The sequence below is a fragment of the Macaca thibetana genome, chromosome 3 (assembly GCF_024542745.1).
Source record: "Macaca thibetana thibetana isolate TM-01 chromosome 3, ASM2454274v1, whole genome shotgun sequence".
NCBI lineage: Eukaryota > Metazoa > Chordata > Mammalia > Primates > Cercopithecidae > Macaca > Macaca thibetana.
The window spans coordinates 126,524,143-126,544,583 of NC_065580.1; the positions used below are offsets into that span (position 1 = coordinate 126,524,143).

The 20,441-nt window shown below is 45.0% G+C and overlaps 1 protein-coding gene across 2 annotated transcripts in view; it reads right to left on the reverse strand.

The window, feature by feature from the left end:
- The window catches only part of NIPSNAP2 (nipsnap homolog 2), a 38,918-nt gene that overhangs the window by 2,696 nt on the left and 15,781 nt on the right, over positions 1 to 20,441 (reverse strand). Inside the window, exons 4-9 of one of the 2 annotated variants that reach the window (XM_050783516.1) lie at positions 19,343 to 19,437; positions 18,626 to 18,696; positions 16,715 to 16,855; positions 15,399 to 15,430; positions 3,488 to 3,582; positions 1,018 to 1,101 (exon numbers count right to left, since the gene is read on the reverse strand). In XM_050783516.1, coding sequence (XP_050639473.1) covers positions 1,018 to 1,101; positions 3,488 to 3,582; positions 15,399 to 15,430; positions 16,715 to 16,855; positions 18,626 to 18,696; positions 19,343 to 19,437 — 518 coding nt within the window. The remainder of the gene's footprint in view (positions 1 to 1,017; positions 1,102 to 3,487; positions 3,583 to 15,398; positions 15,431 to 16,714; positions 16,856 to 18,625; positions 18,697 to 19,342; positions 19,438 to 20,441) is intronic. The other variant, XM_050783517.1, reaches the window with a different exon arrangement.

Consider the following 20,441-nt stretch of genomic DNA (forward strand, 5'->3'; position numbering starts at 1 on the left):
GTTTCATCATGTTGGTCAGGCTGGTCTCGAACTCCCGACCTCAGGTGATCTGCCCGCCTCGGCCTCCCAAAGTGCTAGGAATACAGGCGTGAGCCACTGCGCCTGGCCAGAAATATACTTGCCATGCAACATGGCTGGTACTGATTACCTCTACCAATGCACTGGGTTATATTCAGCCAACTGTTTTCTTATAAAAATCAAGCAAACAGGGTTTCATAATATACTTATGTATGTGCACATGCATGTATTATGTACCCATGTATACATACTGTACATACAGGAAGTTTAATTTATCTAATTTCAAAATCACTCTTTAATTGATATATTAAGTTCTGATTTGGGATACTAACAATTTTGATGGAAAAGGAAAGCTTAGAAAAAATTTTATTTGTGGCCGGGCGCGGTGGCTCAAGCCTGTAATCCCAGCACTTTGGGAGGCCGAGACGGGCGGATCACGAGGTCAGGAGATCGAGACCATCCTGGCTAACATGGTGAAACCCCGTCTCTACTAAAATATACAAAAAACTAGCCGGGCGAGGTGGCGGGCGCCTGTAGTCCCAGCTACTCGGAAGGCTGAGGCAGGAGAATGGCGTGAACCCGGGAGGCGGAGCTTGCAGTGAGCTGAGATCCGGCCACTGCACTCCAGCCTGGGCGGCGGAGCAAGACTCCGTCTCAAAAAAAAAAAAAAAAAAAAAAAAAAAAAAATTTTATTTGTGTAATAAGTTTTCAGACAATATAGAAATCTACAAAGAAAGGTAATGATGTACAATTTACAACATCCAAGGGTCTGAAAACTGTAACAGATGATAAACATATTTGAAAGAATGGATATTCTGCTTTATTGAAAAACGTCATGTAAGTATTAGAGAAAAATTGACTATCTCCCTTCCCCTCCCAACCTGATGACTCACTATCCTAGTAACACACTTATAAAAGCCACCTATTAGTGTCAGGGTGAAAGAACATGATTGAAACAGTAAGACAAAAAGCGTTATTTCATGGCTATTAAGAGATTACCTGTGTAATATACCAATTCCTCCCAGCCATGTTTGTGCCATGCTGCATTCCGTATGTCTTCCCTGGTCTGAAGATCCCTGTAAGCTTAAAAATAACCCCACAGAGAAGTAAGACTTAAAACATATACCCTGCATTCCACCCATACATATGTTAAGGTCTTGCTTCACCTGGGCATCTAGTTTTCTCAGGGACTACTTCAGGTGTGTAATATACTGGGCTGGGGAAACACTGAGCAAAATTATATTAGGCCATGTGGGAAAAGCAAACTTTCAGTCTTTTTTTTTTTTTTTTTTTTTTGAGACAGGGTCATTCTGTCAGCCAGGCTGGAGCGCAGTAGCATGATGATGGTTCACCACGGCCTTGACCTCCTACGCTCAAGTGATCCTCCTACCTCAGCCCACTGAATAGCTGGGACTACAGGAAAGCGCTACCACATTGGCTAATTTTTGTATTTTTTTGTGACCAGGCAGACATCAAACTCCTGGGCTCAAATCATCAAACCGCCTCAATCTCCCAAAGTGCTAGAATTACAGGGGTGAGCCACCACACCTGGCCCATTCTTAAGTTAAAAAAAATTATTTGCTTGTTTGAGATGGGGTCTCACTATGTTGCCCAGGCTGGTCTCAAACACCTGGACTCTAGCGATCCTCCCGACTCAGCCTCCAAAACTGCTGGGATTTGAGGCGTGAGCCACCACATCCGGCCACAATTCCCTCTTAAGCTTTAAAATCTAGTGAATCTACGATATACCTTTATAAACCAAGTGAACTTCTCCAATAACATGTTAAATTCATGACCAGAAACTGTGAGACCACAGATAAGCAATGTCAGATCAACTTTACTCAACATTTATCTCGCACTACACTGATCTGGGTAGCGGGTGTGTTCCATGTGGTGAAGCCCCAGGATATGAGACAGGCAAGATCAGCCGTGGAGAGTGCTGTGGCCCATGCAAGGACACAGTGTACAGGGGAGCAGGGCAGGCAATGGGAGAGCTGTGGGAAAGGTGCAAGTTGACCAGGTGGGTGTTGAAGTTGAAAAGGACATCACTGATGTAGGAATGGGAAGAAAGGCACTTCAGGTGGAGGGGGATCACCTGTGTCGTGGTACAATTCACAGGTATCTCATCCAGATGCCTTCTTTCTTTTTTACTTTCCTTTTATTTTTTTTGAGACGGAGTCTTGCTGTTTCCCGAGCTGGAGTGCAGTGGCGCGATCTCAGCTCACTGCAACCTCCGCCTCTTGAGTTCAACCGATTCTTCTGCCTCAGCCTCCTGTGTACCTGGGATTACAGGCGTGCACCGCCACGCCTAATTTTCTGTATTTTTAGTAGAGATGAGGTTTCGCCATGTTGGCCAGGCTGGTCTCTTAACTCCTGACCTCAGGTGATCCACCTGTCTCGGCCTCCCAAAGTGCTGGGATTATAGGCATGAGCCACTGTGCCCAGCCAATATCTTCTTAATTACCTTTTTTTTGAGACAGGGTCTTGCTGTATTGCCCAGGCTGGAGTGCAGTGGCACAGTCATAGCTCACTGTTGCCTCAAACTCCTGGCCTCAAGCAATCCTCTTCATCTTGCTGTTGCTCTGTGAAACCTTGAGTCCTCCCCACAGGGCAGAGACAGGAGGTCTGCCCTATGTTCCCCACAGCCTCTGTGAGAGCTCCGCCACTCACACTCTGGTGCCTGCCTGTTTGCAATTCCAGGATCCTGCATCTGGGAGGCCCTCTGCAAGCAGCTACAGGTGCTGATGTGAATGGAGCATGCACCTGGCTTGACCTCGGCCCAAGAGCCAAAGGGATGGAAACTTCCTCCATCCAATCCGGCCCTTCTAGCACCTGTGCTTATTCATAGACAGGGATGCCTGAGAGGGTTGCACACCATACACAGTGCAACAGTAATAACCAGCACCACACAGGGCTCTGGGGGCTCAGGAGGAGTGATGATGTTCACTACTGGGGAGGGGTGACATCTGGGGCAGGACGGGAAAGATACCAAAGATGGTGCCAAATAAAAGTGCGTGGGGATGGAAAAGGTGAGGGGGTCCATGTCCTGAGACAGTGGAACCACGTCTACAAAGGCAGACAGTGAGTATGTGCAGGAAGCTGCCGCTCTGGGTAAAATGCAGGCCTGCCTCTGCCAAGGAATTAAGAAGTCAGTCTACAAAGAAAGGCTGGGACCACTCTGTGGAAGGCACTCTGACTTCCCTGGCCTCCTTCTTCCATGGCTGCTTGCTTCACCCCTTATTCCTTTCCCCATCATCCCCACTCACTTTCAGCTCACTAATGCCACCAATCTACGGACTTGTACTGTTGACCTCGCTAGTTCCAGACAGCCCCGTACAGACTGTCCCTCTGTGACGTCTGGATTTGCTGTAGTGGTTAAGGTTACTGACTCAAGATGTGCTCTACTGCCCAGTACAACTTAGTAACGAACTCTTAAATCCCAGTAACTCAAAAAGGAAAAAACAGATACCCCAAAGATGGTGCACCATGTACAGCTGCCCAATCTGAGAGAAGAATCCTCCGACGGCTTCATTACCATCCTGTCTGAAGCGGATCGCACGAGCCCTGTAAGAGTGAGGTGATGTTTGTTTAAGACACTGAATTAGATACACTAACGAGAATCAGTAGACTAAATCTTTGCCATACTCAGGGCAGGCTGTTTAAAATGAAGACTTGTTTATCAAATTGGTATCAAGCTATCTAACGCAAATCAAAAGTTATTTTATTTACTTTATTATTATTTGAGATGGAGTCTCATTCTGTCACCCAAGCTGGAGTGCAGTGACACAATCTCAGCTCACTGCAACCTCCACCTCCTGGGTTCAAGCGATTCTCTTGCCTCAGCCTCCCGAGTAGCTGGGATTACAGGCGCCCACCACCACACCCGGCGAATTTTTGTGTTTTTAGTAGAGACGGGGCTTCATCGTGTTGGCCAGGCTGGTCTCGAACTCCTGACCTCAGGTTATCTGCCCACCTCAGCCTCCCAAAGTGCTGGGATTACAGGCGTGAGCCACTGCACCTGGCCTATTTTTGAGACAGAGTCTCGCTCTATCACCCAGGTTGGAGTGCAGTGGTGGGATCTCAGCTTACGGCAACTGCTACCTGTTGGGTTCAAGTCATCCTCCTGCCTCAACCTCCCGAGTAGCTGGAATTACAGGCACCCACCACCATGCTCAGCTAATTTTTGTAATTTCAGTAGAGACAAGATTTCCCTATGTTGACCAGGCTTGTCTCAAACTCAAGTAATCCGCCCGCCTCAGCCCCCAAAGTGCTGGGATTATAGGCATGAGCCACCACACCTGGTCTAAAAGTCATTTTAATGTATATGAAATGTAAGCATACTTTTCTGTAGCTATACTAATTTTTGTGAGAAAATGTACAGTATTTAATAATTATTAAAAATAAAAACAGCAATCTAGGCCGGGTGCGGTGGCTCACGCCTGTAATCCCAGCACTTTGGGAGGCCGAGGCGGGCGGATCACAAGGTCAGGAGATCGAGACCACGGTGAAACCCCGTCTCTACTAAAAATACAAAAAATTAGCCGGGCGCGGTTGTGGGCGCCTGTAGTCCCAGCTACTCGGGAGGCTGAGGCAGGAGAATGGCGTGAACCCGGGAGGTGGAGCTTGCAGTGAGCCGAGATCGCGCCACTGCACTCCAGCCTGGGCGACAGAGCCAGACTCCGTCTCAAAAAAAAAAAAAATAAATAAAAATAAAAATAAAAACAGCAATCTAAGAATGTATATATAGTTGCACTGGTGATTCTTGAAATAAAATCTAGAACTGGCAGAGGATGGGACCCGTCAACTTAAAAAGCATTGTTTCTCCAGAACACCCTGAGAGAAGCGAGGCAAACCTGGAACTTGAGCACCCAAGGTGCCACAGGGCACTGTAACCAAGGGAGACAGGGACCACCCTGGGGCAGGGCATTAAAACACAGGTGAAAGAAGCACACCTTCAAAGCAGCTGATGACTCCGAGATCCTGAGAAACACCCCTGCTCTCTGAACTACACAAGGGACTCTGCAACTTCTTGGATGCCAGAGGGAGGAACCATGGGAATGAAGCTTTTTGGTGGTACAACCTCGCTGCCACCGCTAGTGCAGGCAAAGCTGCCTCTTTTTTTTTCTTTCTTACCAGAGCAAACCATTCAGAAAATGAGTACCAAAGGCATTCATTATGTACTAAATATGGAAGAAAGTACTAATATACATTGTGCCTCTATGGACAACATCACATTGTGATCAGTTAAAAATTGGCATTTGGCTTAAAACTTTCCTTTTTAAGAATTTCCCACTGCAAAGGTATCAGCTCTTTAATTTTTTTTGAAACAGAGTCTTCCTCTGTCTCCGAGGCTGGAGTGCAGTGGTGCGATCTCAGCTCACTGCAATCTCCATCTCCTAGGTTCAAGCTATTCTCGTGCCTCAGCCTCCTGAGTACTTGGGGTTATGGGCATGTGCAACCATGCCCGGCTTTTTTTTTTTTTTTTTTTTTTTTTTTAGATGGAGTCTCGCTCTGTTGCCCAGGTTGGAGTGCAGTGGTGCAATCTTGGCTCACTGCAACCTCCACCTTCTGGGTTCAAGTGATTCTCCTGCTTAACCTCCGGAGTAGGTGGGATGACAGGTGCCCACCATGACATCTGGCTAATTTTGTGTGTTTTTGGTAGGCATGAGGTTTCACCATGTTGGCCAGGCTGGTCTCGATCTGCCCCGCCTTGGCCTCCCAAAGTGCTGGGATTACAGGCATGAGCCACCAGGCCAGCCTACAGCCCTTTATTTTTTTAGATGGAGTCTTCCTCTGCCATCCAGGAGTGCAGTGGCGGGATCTCGGCTTATTGCAACGTCTGCCTCCCAGGTTCAAGCTATTCTCCTGCCTCTGCTTCCTGTGAGCTGGGATTACAGGTGTGCACCACCACGCCCAGCTAATTTTTGTATTTTCAGTGGAGATGGGATTTCACATTGGCCAGGCTGGTCTTGAACTCCTGACCTCAAGTGATCTGTCCACTCCAGCTTACCTAAGTGCTGGGATTACAGGTGTGAGCCACTGCACCCAGCTCAGAGTCCTTTAATTTAAACACCTTTCATACTTGCACCAGACACTTTAAAAAAATATTTAGTGATGCATCTGAATTCCTAAAAATGTTTTAAAAATGTGCCTATTTTTTCAAAAGCAGTCTTCTAGAATCAAAGGTGAAAAGGAAGGGGCTTCAAATGATGTAGGGAGGTCAGCAGAAGATGCACAGTTAAGGTCTATCAAGAGATGACACACCATGCGTTACTCAGTAAATCCATACCACACCGCCCAGGCTCTAGCCTGAAGTCTCAGTCACATCAGGTTCCCACAGTTGACAAGACTTGGGAAGACAGATTCATTCTAATTCATTCAAAAGAGCTGGCAGCATACAAACAAGGATAGCAACCTACCAATAGTGACAGTGAAAGATGTCACTCTCAAGGCACAAGATGCTTGAGTTGGCTTGGCTGAGCATTCTCTTCCTGGAGGCAAACCTCATATATACTGAATGATAACTCAAAAGGGGGAAAAAATCCAAGAAAGAGTGATTTCCTGTGAGTGATGAAGCCAGTCTCCTTTTTTAAGACAGAGACTCTATCACCCAGGTTGGAGTACAGTGGCATGATCTTAGCTGACTGCAGCCTGGAACTCTTGGGCTCGAGGGATCCTCCTGCCCCAGCCTCCTGAGTAGCTGGAACTACAGGCTTGCGCCACTAAGCACAGCCAATTTTTTTTTTTTTTTTTTTTTTTTGAGGCGGAGTCTCGCTCTGTCGCCCAGGCTGGAGTGCAGTGGCGCGATCTGGGCTCACTGCAAGCTCCGCCTCCCGGGTTCCCGCCATTCTCCTGCCTCAGCCTCCCGAGTAGCTGGGACTACAGGCGCCGCCACCACGCCCGGCTAATTTTTTTGTATTTTTAGTGGAGACGGGGTTTCATTGTGTTAGCCAGGATGGTCTCGATCTCCTGACCTCGTGATCCGCCCGTCTCGGCCTCCCAAAGTGCTGGGATTACAGGCTTGAGCCACCGCGCCCGGCCTTTTTTTTTTTTTTTTTTTTTTAAGAGACGGGGCCTTGCTATGTTGCTTGGGCTGGTTTCGAACTCCTGGGCTCAAGCAATCCAGTCTCCTTAAACTCACTCTACACCTCTGCTCTAATCCACCATGGTCTCAATGCCACAATGGGGACCTTACCCAAGTGCTTGGGTTTCTTTATGGTGAAAAAGGGACTTCTTGCTATTGCCCCCATGGATTAGCCACAAATAAGATGACATCTTTAATCTTTACATTGAGAATAAAGTGATCAATATCTTCACAGAAATTACAAATCTGATTATTGAAATTAAGCAAATCACTTCAATGTGCACTCTATTTGGAAGAAAAAAAACCTGGCTTTTACTGATAGTGGTAAATATTCCAGATTATTCATTTCATTCTGAATTTTTGTAATTTAGTTATGGTAGGCAAAGAAAACATACTTGCCTGAGCCTGGTAACAATCAGAAGCCTGTACAGACGAGGTGGTCACCATCTTAGTTACCTATGTGCCAAAATATAAATTGAATGCTAAACTGGCTTTATAAATACTTTTTTCTTTTTTTTTTTGAGACGGAGTTTCACTCTTGTTGCCCAGGGTGGATTACAATGGTGTGATCTTGGCTCACTGCAACCTCCGCCTCCCAGGTTCAAGCAATTCTCCTGCCTCAGCCTCCCAAGTAGCTGGGATTACAGGCATGTGCCACCACACCCGGCTAATTTTTGTATTTTTGGTAGAGACAGGGTTTCTCCATGTTGGTCAGGCTGGTCTCGAACTTCTGACCTCAGGTGATCTGCCCATTTTGGCCTTCCAATGTGCTGGGATTACAGGTGTGAGCCACCGCGCCCAGCCAAATAAATTTTTAAATAACTGAATAACCCCAGTATGTCCCTGTGGATTCCACAGCGAGCGAGTCTTGATTAGTAATGTGCAAAAATTGAACTAGTGAGTGATCCTATTCTGTGAATAGCTACATGATTAACAGCAATAGTCCAAAAACAAAAGAGCAAAAATTGTATATAATAGCAGCATACAACCAAATATGTATTTCTTAGTTTTCAAATGAAAAGAAATTCTAACTTGCATTATTTAGCCTCTGAGGAGGAAAGATTCATTAGAAATAAAGATCATAGAACTATTTGTTGGAGCTAGAAGGGATCTTAGAAATTATTTCATGCACATCAGGAAATTTCATAACCAAAAAAAGAGAAAAACGGGGCCGAGCGCAGCGGCTCACGCCTGTAATCCTAGCACTTTGGGAGGCTGAGGCAGGCAGATCACTTGAAGTCAGGAGTTCCAGATCAGCCTGGCCAACATGGCGAAACCCTGTCTCTACTAAAAACAAAAAAATAGCCGGGAGTTGCAGTGCACGCTTGTAATCCCAACTACTTGGGAGGTTGAGGCAGGCGAACCACTTGAACCCAGGAGGCAGAGATTGGAGTAAGCTGAGACTGCGCCACTGCACTCCAGCCTAGGCAACAGAGCAAGACTCTGTCTCAAAAAAAAAAAAAAAAAAAAAAAAAAAGAAAGAAAGAAAGAAAGAAAAAGAAAAAAGAAAAGAAAGAAGATATAAGTTGAAGTTAAAAAAAAAAAGTTATGAAATGCCAGTTTAGGAAACAGAAATAGCAAGTTGCCAAAGAAAAGTAAGAGTTCACGTAATCACTTAAAAGAAATATACACAAACACCTCCCCCCAAAAAGAAAAGCAGGCCGAGCGCGGTGGCTCACACCTGTAATCCCAGCACTTTGGGAGGCCGAGGCGGGTAGATCACGAAGTCAGGAGATCAAGACCATCCTGGCTAACACGGCGAAATCCCGTCTCTACTAGAAAATAAAAAAAAAAAATTAGCTGGGCGTGAGGGCGGGCGCCCGTAGTCCCAGCTACTCAGGAGGCCGAGGCAGGAGAATGGCGAGAACTCGGGAGGCGGAGCTTAGGAGGCTGAGGCAGGTGAATGGCGTGAACCAGGGAGGCGGAGCTTGCAGTGCGCCGAGTTCGCGCCACCGCACTCCAGCCTGGGTGACAGAGAAAGACTCCGTCTCAAAAAAAAAAAAAAAAAAAAAAAGAAAGAAAAACAGCAAAACTTAAGGTACAGAAATACGTTGAGTTTCAAAGAAAAAAATGCTCAAAATATTTTAATTAGATATAGATGTATGCTTCAGATTATTTTAGGAAACTATCCCAATGTTTCAAAATTATATATTTTGAGATGGAGTCTCACTCTGTCGCCCAGGCTGGAGTGCAGCAGTGCCATTTTGGCTCACTGCAGCCTTCGTCTCCTGAGTAGCTGGGACTACAGGTGCCCGCCACCATACCCAGCTATTTTTTTTTTTTTTTTTAGTAGACAGGACTTTACCATGTTGTCCAGGCTGGTCTCGAACTCCTGACCTCAAGTGATCTGTCTGCCTCAGCCTTCCAAAGTGCTGGGATTACAGGCGTGAGCCACCATGCCCAGGCAGTATTTTTAGCTTCCAAAGAAATCCCATAATGAAGTAAGTATGGAAACTGGTAAAAAGAAAACGTCAACAATCTCACCATCACAGAACCCTAAATGTCACTAGCATTTTTCTTTCCATTTCCTGTCCCAGGCACTAACCAGCTACCCAATGGCCAATAATTTATTCTTGCACCCCTCTTAACTATTGAGGCTTTTTTGAGACAGGGTCTTGCTCTGTTGCCCAGGCTGGAGCGGAGTAGCATGATCATGGTGCGCTGCAGCCTCAACAGCGAGGGCTCAAGTGATCTTCCTGCTCAGCCTCCAGAGTAGCTGGGACTACAGGCAGGAGCACCACCACACCTGGCTAATTTAGTATTTTTTGTAGAGATGAGGTTTCACCATGTTGCCAAGGTTGGTCTTGAACTCCTGGGCTCAGGGGATCCTCCCACCTCAGCCGCCCAAAGTGTTGGGAGTAGAGGTGTGAGCCACAGCACCCGGACTATTGAGGCTTTGTATGTCTGTCTTTTCTCATAATAGTCAGGATTTCCAAAAACAGTATTAAATCTTAATGGTGAAAGGTGGTTATTTTGTTATAGTTGTAATCAGCATGCTTGTGTGTCTCGTATTTGAATTTAAGGTAGCTGCTGGGAGGACATGGAGAGCTGATCAGGGCTAGTGAACTAGCCCTCTGGCTAATCCCACCCTCTGTTGATGGGCAAAGCTGTTTCTACTTGCAGGATATTATAAAACATGCTGCTATGGTCACTTATATAAGTGTTTACATGGATGTTTGCTTTCTAACTTGCATTATTTAGCCTTTGATGATCCGAAAAGGAAAAATTCACTTATACACATATGTATAAGTGTTTGTGCGGATGATATCTTTTGGGTAGACACCCAGGAATGAAACTGTTGGGTCGTATGTAATTTTTTTTTCTTTTTTTGAGATAGAGTCTTGCTCTGTCACTCGGGCTGGAGTGCAGAGGCACGATCTTGGCTCACTGCAACCTCCACCTCCTGGGTTCAAGTGATTCTCCTGCCTCAGCCTCCTGAGTAGCTGGGATTACAGGTGCCCATCACCACGCCCGGCTACGTTTTTGGTATTTTTTAGCACAGATGGGGTCTTGTCACGTTGGTCAGGCTGGTCTCGAATTCCTGACCTCAGGTGATCCGCCCCCTCAGCCTTGTGAAGTGCTGGAATTACAGGCGTGAGCCACTGCGTCTGGCCCACATGTAATTTCATGTTTACCATTTTGAGGGACTACTAGACTGTTTCCAAAGTGACTGCACCATTTCACATTCCCATCCGCAATATCGGAAGGGTCCACTTTTTCCTCACCTCACTAACAGATGTTATTATCGCTCTCTTTTAAGTTATAGCTGTCCCAGTGGGCAGGAACTGGTATCTCATTGTAGTTTCACTTTGCATTTCCATAACGACTAAGGAGGTTCAGTCCCTTTTCATAAGCTTATGGGCATTCATGTATTTTCTTTGGTGAAATACCCATTCAAATCCTTTGCCTGTTAAACATTTTTAAAGTTTATTTTATGAATTTTTTTTTTTTTGGATATAGGGTCTGTAGCCCAGGCTGAAGTGCAGTGGCACAATCTCAGCTCACTGCAACCTCTGCCTTCCAGGTTCGTGATTCTCGTGCCTCAGCCTCTCGAGCAGCTGAGATTACAGGCATGTACCACGACACCTGGTTAATTTTTGTATTTTTTGTGGAGACAGGGTTTCACCATGTTGCCCAGGCCGGTCTCAAACTTCTGATCTCAGGTGATCTGCCCACCTCAGCCTCCCAAAGTAGCTGTGAGCCACGTGGCCTAAAAATTTTTTAAACATTTTTTTATCGTGGTAAAAAACACATAACATTGAATTTACCATCTTACCCATTTTTATGTAGTGTCCAGTATATTTATACTGTTACACCACACATCTCCAAAACATTTTCATTTTGTAAAACTGAAACTCTATACTCACTAAACACCAATTCCGTATTCCCTCTCTGCCTAGCTCCTGGCAACCACGTTTCTACTTTCTGTTTCTATGATTTTGGCAACACTGGATACTTCGCATAAGGGGAATGATACACTACTTGTCCTCTTATTTCACTTAGCATTACATCCTCCTCAAGGTTCACCATATTGCAGCACATGACAGGACTTCCTTCTTTTTTTGTGAGGTGGGGGTGGGGCGGGGATGGAGTCACCAGGTTGGAGTGCAGTGGCACGATCTCGGCTCACTGCAACCTCCGCCTCCCGGGTTCAAGTGATTCTCCTGTCTCAGCCTGCCAAGTAGCTGGGACTACAGGCACACGCTACCAGGCCCAGCTAATTTTTGTATTTTTAATAGAGACAGGGTTTCACCACATTGGCCAGGATGGTCTCGATCTCTTGATCTCGTGATCTGCCTGCTTGGCTTCCCAAAGTGCTGGGATTACAGGCGTGAGCCACTGCGCCCGATCTAAGACTTCCTTCTTTTTTAAGGATGTGTAATATTCTATGTATAGACCACACTTTTTTTTTTTTTTTTTTTGAGACAGGGTTTCTCTGTCACCCAGGCTGGAGTACAGTGGCATGATCTTAGCTTGCTGCAACCTCCGCCCCCCGGGTTCAAGCGATTCTCCTGCCTCAGCCTCTCGAGTAGCTGGGAATACAGGCACGTGCCACCAGACCCGGCTAATTTTTTAATTTTTAGTAGAGATGGGGTTTTACCATGTTGGCCAGGCTGGTCTCAAACTCCTGAGCTCGGGTGATCAGCTCACCTCGGCCTCCCAAAGTGCTGGGATTACAGGTGTGAGCCACCGCATCCAGCCCACAATTTCTTTATCATCTATTGATAGATACGTTGGTTGCTTCCACCTCTTGGCTACTGCAAATAAAGCTATGATAAAAACATGGGTATGCAAATCTTTTTGAGATCTGCTTTGAATTCATTTAGATATATACCCAGAAGTGGGACTGCTGAATCACACTGAATTCCATTTTCAATTTATTTATTTTTATTATTTTATTTTATTTATTTTCTTTGAGACGGAGTCTCGCTCTGTCGCCCAGGCTGGAGTGCAATAGCGCGATCTCTGCTCAATGCAAGCTCCGCCTCCTGGGTTCACACCATTCTCCTACCTCAGCCTCCTGAGTAGCTGGGACTACAGGCGCACACCACCACGCCCGACTAATTTTTTTTTTTGTATTTTTAGTAGAGACGGGGTTTCACCATGTTAGCCAGGATGGTCTAGACTCAATCTCCTGACCTTGTGATCCACCCACCTCGGCCTCCCAAGGTGCTGGGATTACAGGCGTGAGCCACCACGCCTGGTTCCATTTTCAATTTATTTATGTATTTATTTTTGTGAGACAGGGTCTCATTGGGAGTGCAGTGGCATGATCATGGCTCACGGCAGTCTCCACCTCCCCAGGCTCAAGCAATCCTCCAACCTCAGCCTCCTGAATAGCTGAGAATACAGGCATGTGCCACCACCACACCCGGCAAGTTTTTTTTTTTTTTTTTTTTTTTTTGTAGAGACAGGGTTTTGCCGTGTTGCCCAGGCTGGTCACCAACTCCCAGGATCAAGAGATCCTCCTGCCTTGGCCTCCCAAAGTGCTAGGATTACAGGTGTGAGCCACCACACCCAGCCACTGTCTTTTCAAGTTCTTTACCCATTTTTAATTGGGTTATCTGTATTCTTATTGAGTTGTAAGAATTCTTTATATATTCTGAATTTAATTTGCTTATCAGATATATGATTTGCAAATATTTTATTCCAGTATATGACTTGTCTTTTTTTTTTTTTTTTTTTTTTTTGAGATGGAGTCTTGGTCTGTCGCCCAGGCTGGAGTACAGTGGCACGATCTCGGCTCACTGCAAGCTCTGCCTCCCGGGTTCACACCATTTTCCCGCCTCAGCCTCCCAAGTAACTGGGATTACAGGCACCCACCACCACGCCCAGCTTATTTTTTAGTAGAGATGGGGTTTCACTGTGTTAGTCAGGATGGTCTTGATCTCCTGACCTTGTGATCCGCCTGCCTTGGCCTCCCAAAGTGCTGGGATTACAGGTGTGAGCCACCATGCCCAGCCTGTTCTTTTAATTAAAAAAAATTTTTTTTGTATCACTGAGAGTAAGGCATTTTTTGTTTTGTTCTGTTTTGAGACAGTCTTGCTCTCACCCAGGCTATAGTGCAATGGGGTGATCTCGGCTCACTACAACCTGTGTCTCCCAGGTTCAAGTGATTCTCCTGCCTCAGCCTCCTGAGTAGCTGGAACTACAGGTGCACACCACCATATCTGGCTAATTTTTGTATTTTTAGTAGAGACAGGGTTTCACCAAGTTGGTTAGGCTGGTCTCAACCTCCTGACCTCAAGTGATCTTTCCACCTTGGCCTCCCAAACTGCTGGGATTTACAGGTGTAAGCCACCATCCCTGCCCTAATTTTTTATTTTTTTGAGACAGAGTCTTATTCTCTCCTGGCTGGAAAGTACTAGCACAATCATGGTTCACTGCAGCCTTGACCTTTCAGGCTCAGGTGATTCTCCCACCTCAGCCTCCTGAGGAGCTGGGACTACAAGTGTGTGCCATCATGCCTGGTTACTTTTTGTATTTTTTTGTAGTCAGGGTTTCGTCATGTTGCCCAGGCTGGTCTCAAAGTCTCAAACATCTGGACTGAAGCAATCCTCCTCCCTCAGCCTCCCCAAAGTGCTGGAATTACAGGCATGAGCCATCATGCCCAGCCTTTTTAGTTTTATTTTTTTGAAAAAGAGTCTCACTCTGTCACCTAGGCTGGAGCACAGTAGTGCGATCTCAGCTCACTGCAACCCTGTCTCCTGGGTTCAAGCAATTCTCCTGCCTCAGCCTCCCAAGTAGCTGGGATTATAGGAGTGCACCGCCATGCTCAGCTAATTTTTGTATTTTTAGTAGAGATGGGGTTTCGCAATGTTGGCGAGGCTGGTCTCGAACTCCTAACTTCAGGTGATCTGCCCACCTCAGCCTCCCAATGTGCTGAGATTACAAGTGTGAGCCAACATGCCTGGACTATTTTTTTTTTTTTTTGAGACAGGGTCTCACTCTATTGTCCGGGTTGGAGTGCAGTGGTGCAATCTTGGCTCACTGCAAACTCCATCTTCTGGGCTTAAGCAATTCTCCCACTCAGCCTCCCAAATAGCTGGGACCTCAGGCATGTGGCATCACACCTGGCTAGTTTAATTAATTTATTTATTTTGGTAGAGGCAGTGGGGTCTTGCTATGTTGCCCAGGATTGTCTTGAACTCGTGGACTCAAGTGATTCTCCTGCCTTGGCTTCCCAAAGTGCTGGGATTACAGGCATGAGCCACACTGCACCTGGCTAGTCTTTTGCATTTCTAAAGCCTGCTGGGACTTTGATAGGGATTCTGTTGAATCTACAGATCAACTTGTGGAAAAATTGCTATTTTTCTACTCTAGCTAGCAAGGAAAAAAAAGAAACTATTACTGATGTGATGTGTATATGTGACAGAAGTAATGTTTCAGAAAAGATGATATCCAAGAAGTATGTAAACTAACTTTATGCAATACTGGTTTTGCTTTTAAAAAAAGGTGTAACCTTTCAGAAATATATACAGTACTGAAATATTTATGAATGAAACAGAATGCTATCTGGGATTTAATGCCAAACAATCTGGGTTGAAGGAGTTAGGCCTAAACGAGATGGGCCATGTGTTAACTACTGAAGCTATGCAATGGATGTGGAAGGGGAGCCACATTATTCTCTTGTTTTGTATGTTTGAAAAATCTCATAATAAAAACATCCAATAAAACATTAGTGTAGTGTCAAATCATGGTATCATCCTCAGATTTTTTTCCCTAGAATTAACACTATGGCCTAAACTAATCTATTCACAAGACTTAAAAAGTCACCATTCAGTAATATACTCACCAGTAATTGCCCCATTCAATCATGGTTCCTGGCTGAAAACAGATTTAGATTTGGTTTGTTAGTTCTTCTGTGAAAAAAAAATACAGAAATAGCAAACAGCAGTAGAAAAAACATTAAGTGACAAAACTAACCTCAAAAACCCTTTTTTTTTTTTTTTGAGACAGAATCTTGCTCTGTTGCCCACACTAGAGTGCAGTGGCTCAATCTCAGCTCCTGCAACCTCCGCCTCCTGGGTTCAAGTAATTCTCCTGCCTCAGCCTCCCGAGTAGCTGAGATTACAGGCACCCGTCACCAGGCCTGGCTAATTTTTTGTATTTTTAGTAAGAGATGGGGTTTCACCATGTCGGCCAGGCTGGTCTCAAATTCCTGACTTCAGGTCACCCACCTGCCTTGACTTCCCAAAGTGCTGGGATTACAGGCATGAGCCACCGCACCCAGCCAAAACTTTATTTTTTAATTTAATAGAGACAGAGTCTCACTATGTTGTTCAGGCTGGTCTCAAACTTCCTGGCTCAAGCGATCCTCCAACCTTGGCCTCCCAAAGTGCTGGGATTACAGGCGTTAGCCACTTTAATAATGCTGCTACATGGGGCTTTCTTTCTAGTTCTTAGTAGGAAAATTTCTAGAAAGTGTTATAAAATATTATTGCCTTTTACTCTTATCATGTTGTATAATTTGTTCAACAGTCACAGTGTTTATTACCTGCTCTCATTTAACCACAATAGATGTTACATATTGTACCTTATCCTGCACTTTAGGTCCTTCTTCTTTTTTTTTTTTTTTTTTTGAGACAGAGTCTTGCTCGTCACCCAGGCTGGAGTATAATGGCGCAATCTCGGTTCACTGCAAGCTCCGCCTCCCGGGTTCACGCCATTCTCCTGCCTCAGCCTCCCGAGTAGCTGGGACTACAGGCGCTCACCACCACGCCCGGCTAATTTTTTGTATTTTTAGTAGAGACGGGTTTCACCGTGTTAGCCAGGATAGTCTCGATCTCCTGACCTCGTGATCCGCCCACCTCGGCCTCCCAAAGTGCTGGGATTACAGGTGTGAGCCACCGCACCCGGCCAGTCCTTCTTCTTAAAAACAGAAATGTTATTTAGAAAAATCTCAAATAATAAGCATTATGTGTAAGGCCATAAAAAGCAAAAGAGCTTAGCCTTGGTAACAGTGTGAGACCCGGTCTTAAAAAAATATATATATATAGAATGCTAAACACACATCACAGAATGTACACACAAGTTCTGCTGTCAGCCTTACAAAGTGCTTGTGCTTCTTCACAGAGGAGCAAAAGGAAAAACTTCTATTTGTGTACTTACTCGGAGTTGGTAAGACCTGAGTTCATATATATTAGGGCCTGATCGTGGGACAGGCTCATTCCAGAAACTGAACTCCAACAGGAGCTGATTCTTCCTGGAGAGAAGCATGTCACTTCTTGCCTTACGAAATTCCAAAAATTCCTTTGAGTGAAAAAAATATGCTCATGAAATCTTCTGATACTTACATAAGTCCATTTCAGTAACATTTATGTTCCTACAGAATACTGTAATAGGGTAACCAACAGGTCCCAGATGGCCTGAGACAGTCCCAGTTTATATCTGTTGAGCTTGCATAATCATTAACAGCATTCCTTTTCATTCTCAAAAGTGTCCAGGTTGGCCGGGCGCGGTGGCTCAAGCCTGTAATCCCAGCACTTTGGGAGGCCGAGACGGGCGGATCACGAGGTCAGGAGATCGAGACCATCCTGGCTAACAAGGTGAAACCCCATCTCAACTAAAAAATACAAAAAATAACTAGCCGGGCGAGGTGGCGGGCGCCTGTAGTCCCAGCTACTCGGGAGGCTGAGGCAGGAGAATGGCGTAAACCCGGGAGGCGGAGCTTGCAGTGAGCTGAGATCCGGCCACTGCATCCCAGCCTGGGCGACAGAGCAAGACTCCCTCTCAAAAAAAAAAAAAAAAAAAAAAAAAGTGTCCAGGTTTAGATGACAAATTACTTGGTCATCCTAATTATTTAGGTGGCAATGCAAACAAATTTAACTTGCTATACTTTTAGATTCTTCTAATAGTGTTTGATGGCACATCAATAGAAGTGGCATGCAGACTACAAAACAGCAGATAATTCAAAAGCTATTTATATTTGTCTGGGACTCTATACAAAAGATTTTCTTTGTTAATGATGTGTGGCTTTTACATTTCTCCCTACCGACAAGCACCTGCTAGTGAAGGGTGGGTGGAAAGCAAAGTCAGCCCAAGATAAACTCTATGTGTGTGACAGACAGTTCCTGAAGTAGACAGTTTTAGGTCATCGAGGGCTAATTGTGTGTGCCATGCTGATTGATACACCAGTCACCAGTTTTTTTGTTTTTTTGTTCTTTTGTTTTTTTTTTTTGAGGCAGATTCTCACTCTGTTGCCTAGGCTGTAGTGCAGTGGTGTGATCTCGGCTCACTGTAACCTCTGCCTCCTGGGTTCAAGCAATTCTCGTGCCTCAGCCTCCCGAGTAGCTGGGATTACAGGCGTGCACCACCACGCTCGGCTAATTTTTGTATTTTCAGTAGAGATAAGGTTTTGCCATGTTGTACAGGCTGGTCTCAAACTCCTGGCCTCAACTGATATGCCTGCGTTGGCCTCCCAAAGGGCTGGGATTATAGGCGTGAGCTACCGCACCCAGCCCAGTCACCAGTTTCAAAGTACCACCTTATCAGTTTCAAAGTATAATTGACTTTTATAATAAGAACAATAAGATTTTTTTTTTTTTTTTTTTTTGAGACGGAGTCTCACTCTGTTGCCCAGGCTGGAGTGCAGTGGCGCAATCTCGGCTGACTGCAAGCTCCGCCTCCGAGGTTCACGCCATTCTCCTGCCTCAGCCTCCTGAGTAGCTGGGACCACAGGCACCCACCATCACGCCTGGCTAATTTTTTTGTATTTTTTTAGTAGAGACGGAGTTTCACTGTGTTAGCCAGGATGGTCTCCATCTCCTGACCTTGTGATCTGCCTGCCTTGGCCTCCCAAAGTGCCGGGATTACAGATGTGCGCCAGCACGCCCAGCCAGAATTGTTATTTTAATAGTATTACAACTGTTTATATTTAAATACAACTTCAGGAGTCCAAACAATACAATTTCTGTTACAAAAAAAGAAGTTCATTAACAAAAACTGAAGACAGAAAAGTCATTTAATTCCATACTAACATCTATATATCATTAGTCTGTAAACATTTTTCAAAATCATTACCTTATTTTCTCTGAGTTTATTCATGACTTCTGTGAGGGCTGGATAGCCTCCTTCATACCTCCAGAGGTGGACTGAAATGCATTTTAAAAGATAGTATACATTTAGAATTTCATGATACTACTTGAAAATATTCTAGATAGGTATAATGTTAACACAGCACAGAACTGTAGGCTGGGTGCAGTGGCTCACACCTGTAATCCCAGCACTTTGGGAGGCTGAGGCAGGCAGATCACTTGAGGTCAGAAGTTCCAGACCAGCCTGGCCAACAAGGTGAAACCCCGTCTCTACTAAATATACAAAAATTAGCTGGGTGTGGTAGTGGGCACCTGTAATTCCAGCTACTTGGGAGGCTAAGGCAGGAGAATCGCTTAAACCCGGGAGGCAGAGGTTGCAATGAGCCTAGATACATATCACTGCACTCCAGCCTGGGCAATAGAGCGAGACTCCATCTCAAAAAACAAAAAAACCAAAAAAACTGTAATACCCCATGTTTTGGCCTATGAGTTACATCATAATGATTCAATAATAGATTCAAACATTAAAAACAATTTTAAAACTGTTTTTGCAATGAATTGTTGAAGAAACTACTTTAATCATAAAATTAGACTGAGACTTGGAAAGCTTTGATGATAAGAACAAGCATTAAATTAGAAAATTACTTAAGTGTTACATAAGGCTTAAGGAAGAAGTGTTTATTCCAAAGACTTCGCTTCCTACCAGCTTGGTCCTGCTCGCCATACCACGTGTTCCAAGTCCCCACCAAAGTACAAGGGTAGTGTTTATCTTCGTGAATCTTTGGCAACACCTCTTGACTTAAAGAGAAGAAACAGCAACACTAATTAAACAACCAGCAAAATTTGACCAGGTGGACAGCACCTGATCAGTAACAGGAAAAAGACCACCTACTCTGTGTTCTAACAACTGACCTTAGCACATCCTCATGATAAAACGGCATGTGGAATTAACCTTTTGGCTGAATTCTGTTGTACTCCAACACCCTGCTGATCAGAAGCTTAGGTTTCTGATACCCCAACTATCTAGAGGAGTTGCTGAACCAGTATAAAGATGATAAAGAAAAACCAAAGGTCCCAGGATTTTGGGAGTTACGTGACTACTATTTTCCATTTGAGGGGGAAAAAAAACAACATCACCAAAAAACATTCTGTTGGTTCCAAAGACAGGAAGAATGAGAGGGCAATAGTAGAAAAGAACACGGAAGAAATAAGAAAGATGGAAAGGGAAGAAAGTAATGTTCAAGACAGAGGCAGACAACACAAGCAGCATCAGCAGGCAGAGGTAACAAGAGCAGAAAACAAGCTGGCCTTCAGGAAGGAGCAAGAAGCAGAGCTGGAACACAACAGTCTGGAAGCGACCCTGACGTCCAACAGTCCCCAAGGGCATCAACATGGCAGAAGAATAAAAATTAAAGATACAACGCGAAGCATAAATTACGTTCTACTCAATTCAGTGGGCCAAGGGGATGGGTGGGGTGTCATGTAGTCTCGCACCGAACACACGAACTCATTTCCACTCATTGTGCGGGGACAGGGGCAAAGCCATGACAGGTCACGGCAGTGTATGAATTTAACAGGGGTGTCAGAGTGGAGCTTGGTTCCATAGAAGCTTTCTTATGGTATAGACCCTAATGTACAGGGAAAGGCAAAGGGAAGAGTGTTAACTGTTTTATACCAAGAGAAAAGCTAAAACCTGCACACTTTCTGAATAGAAAAAAATTTTTTTTTTTTTTTTGAGACGGAGTCTCGCTCTGTCGCCCAGGCTGGAGTGCAGTGGCCGGATCTCAGCTCACTGCAAGCTC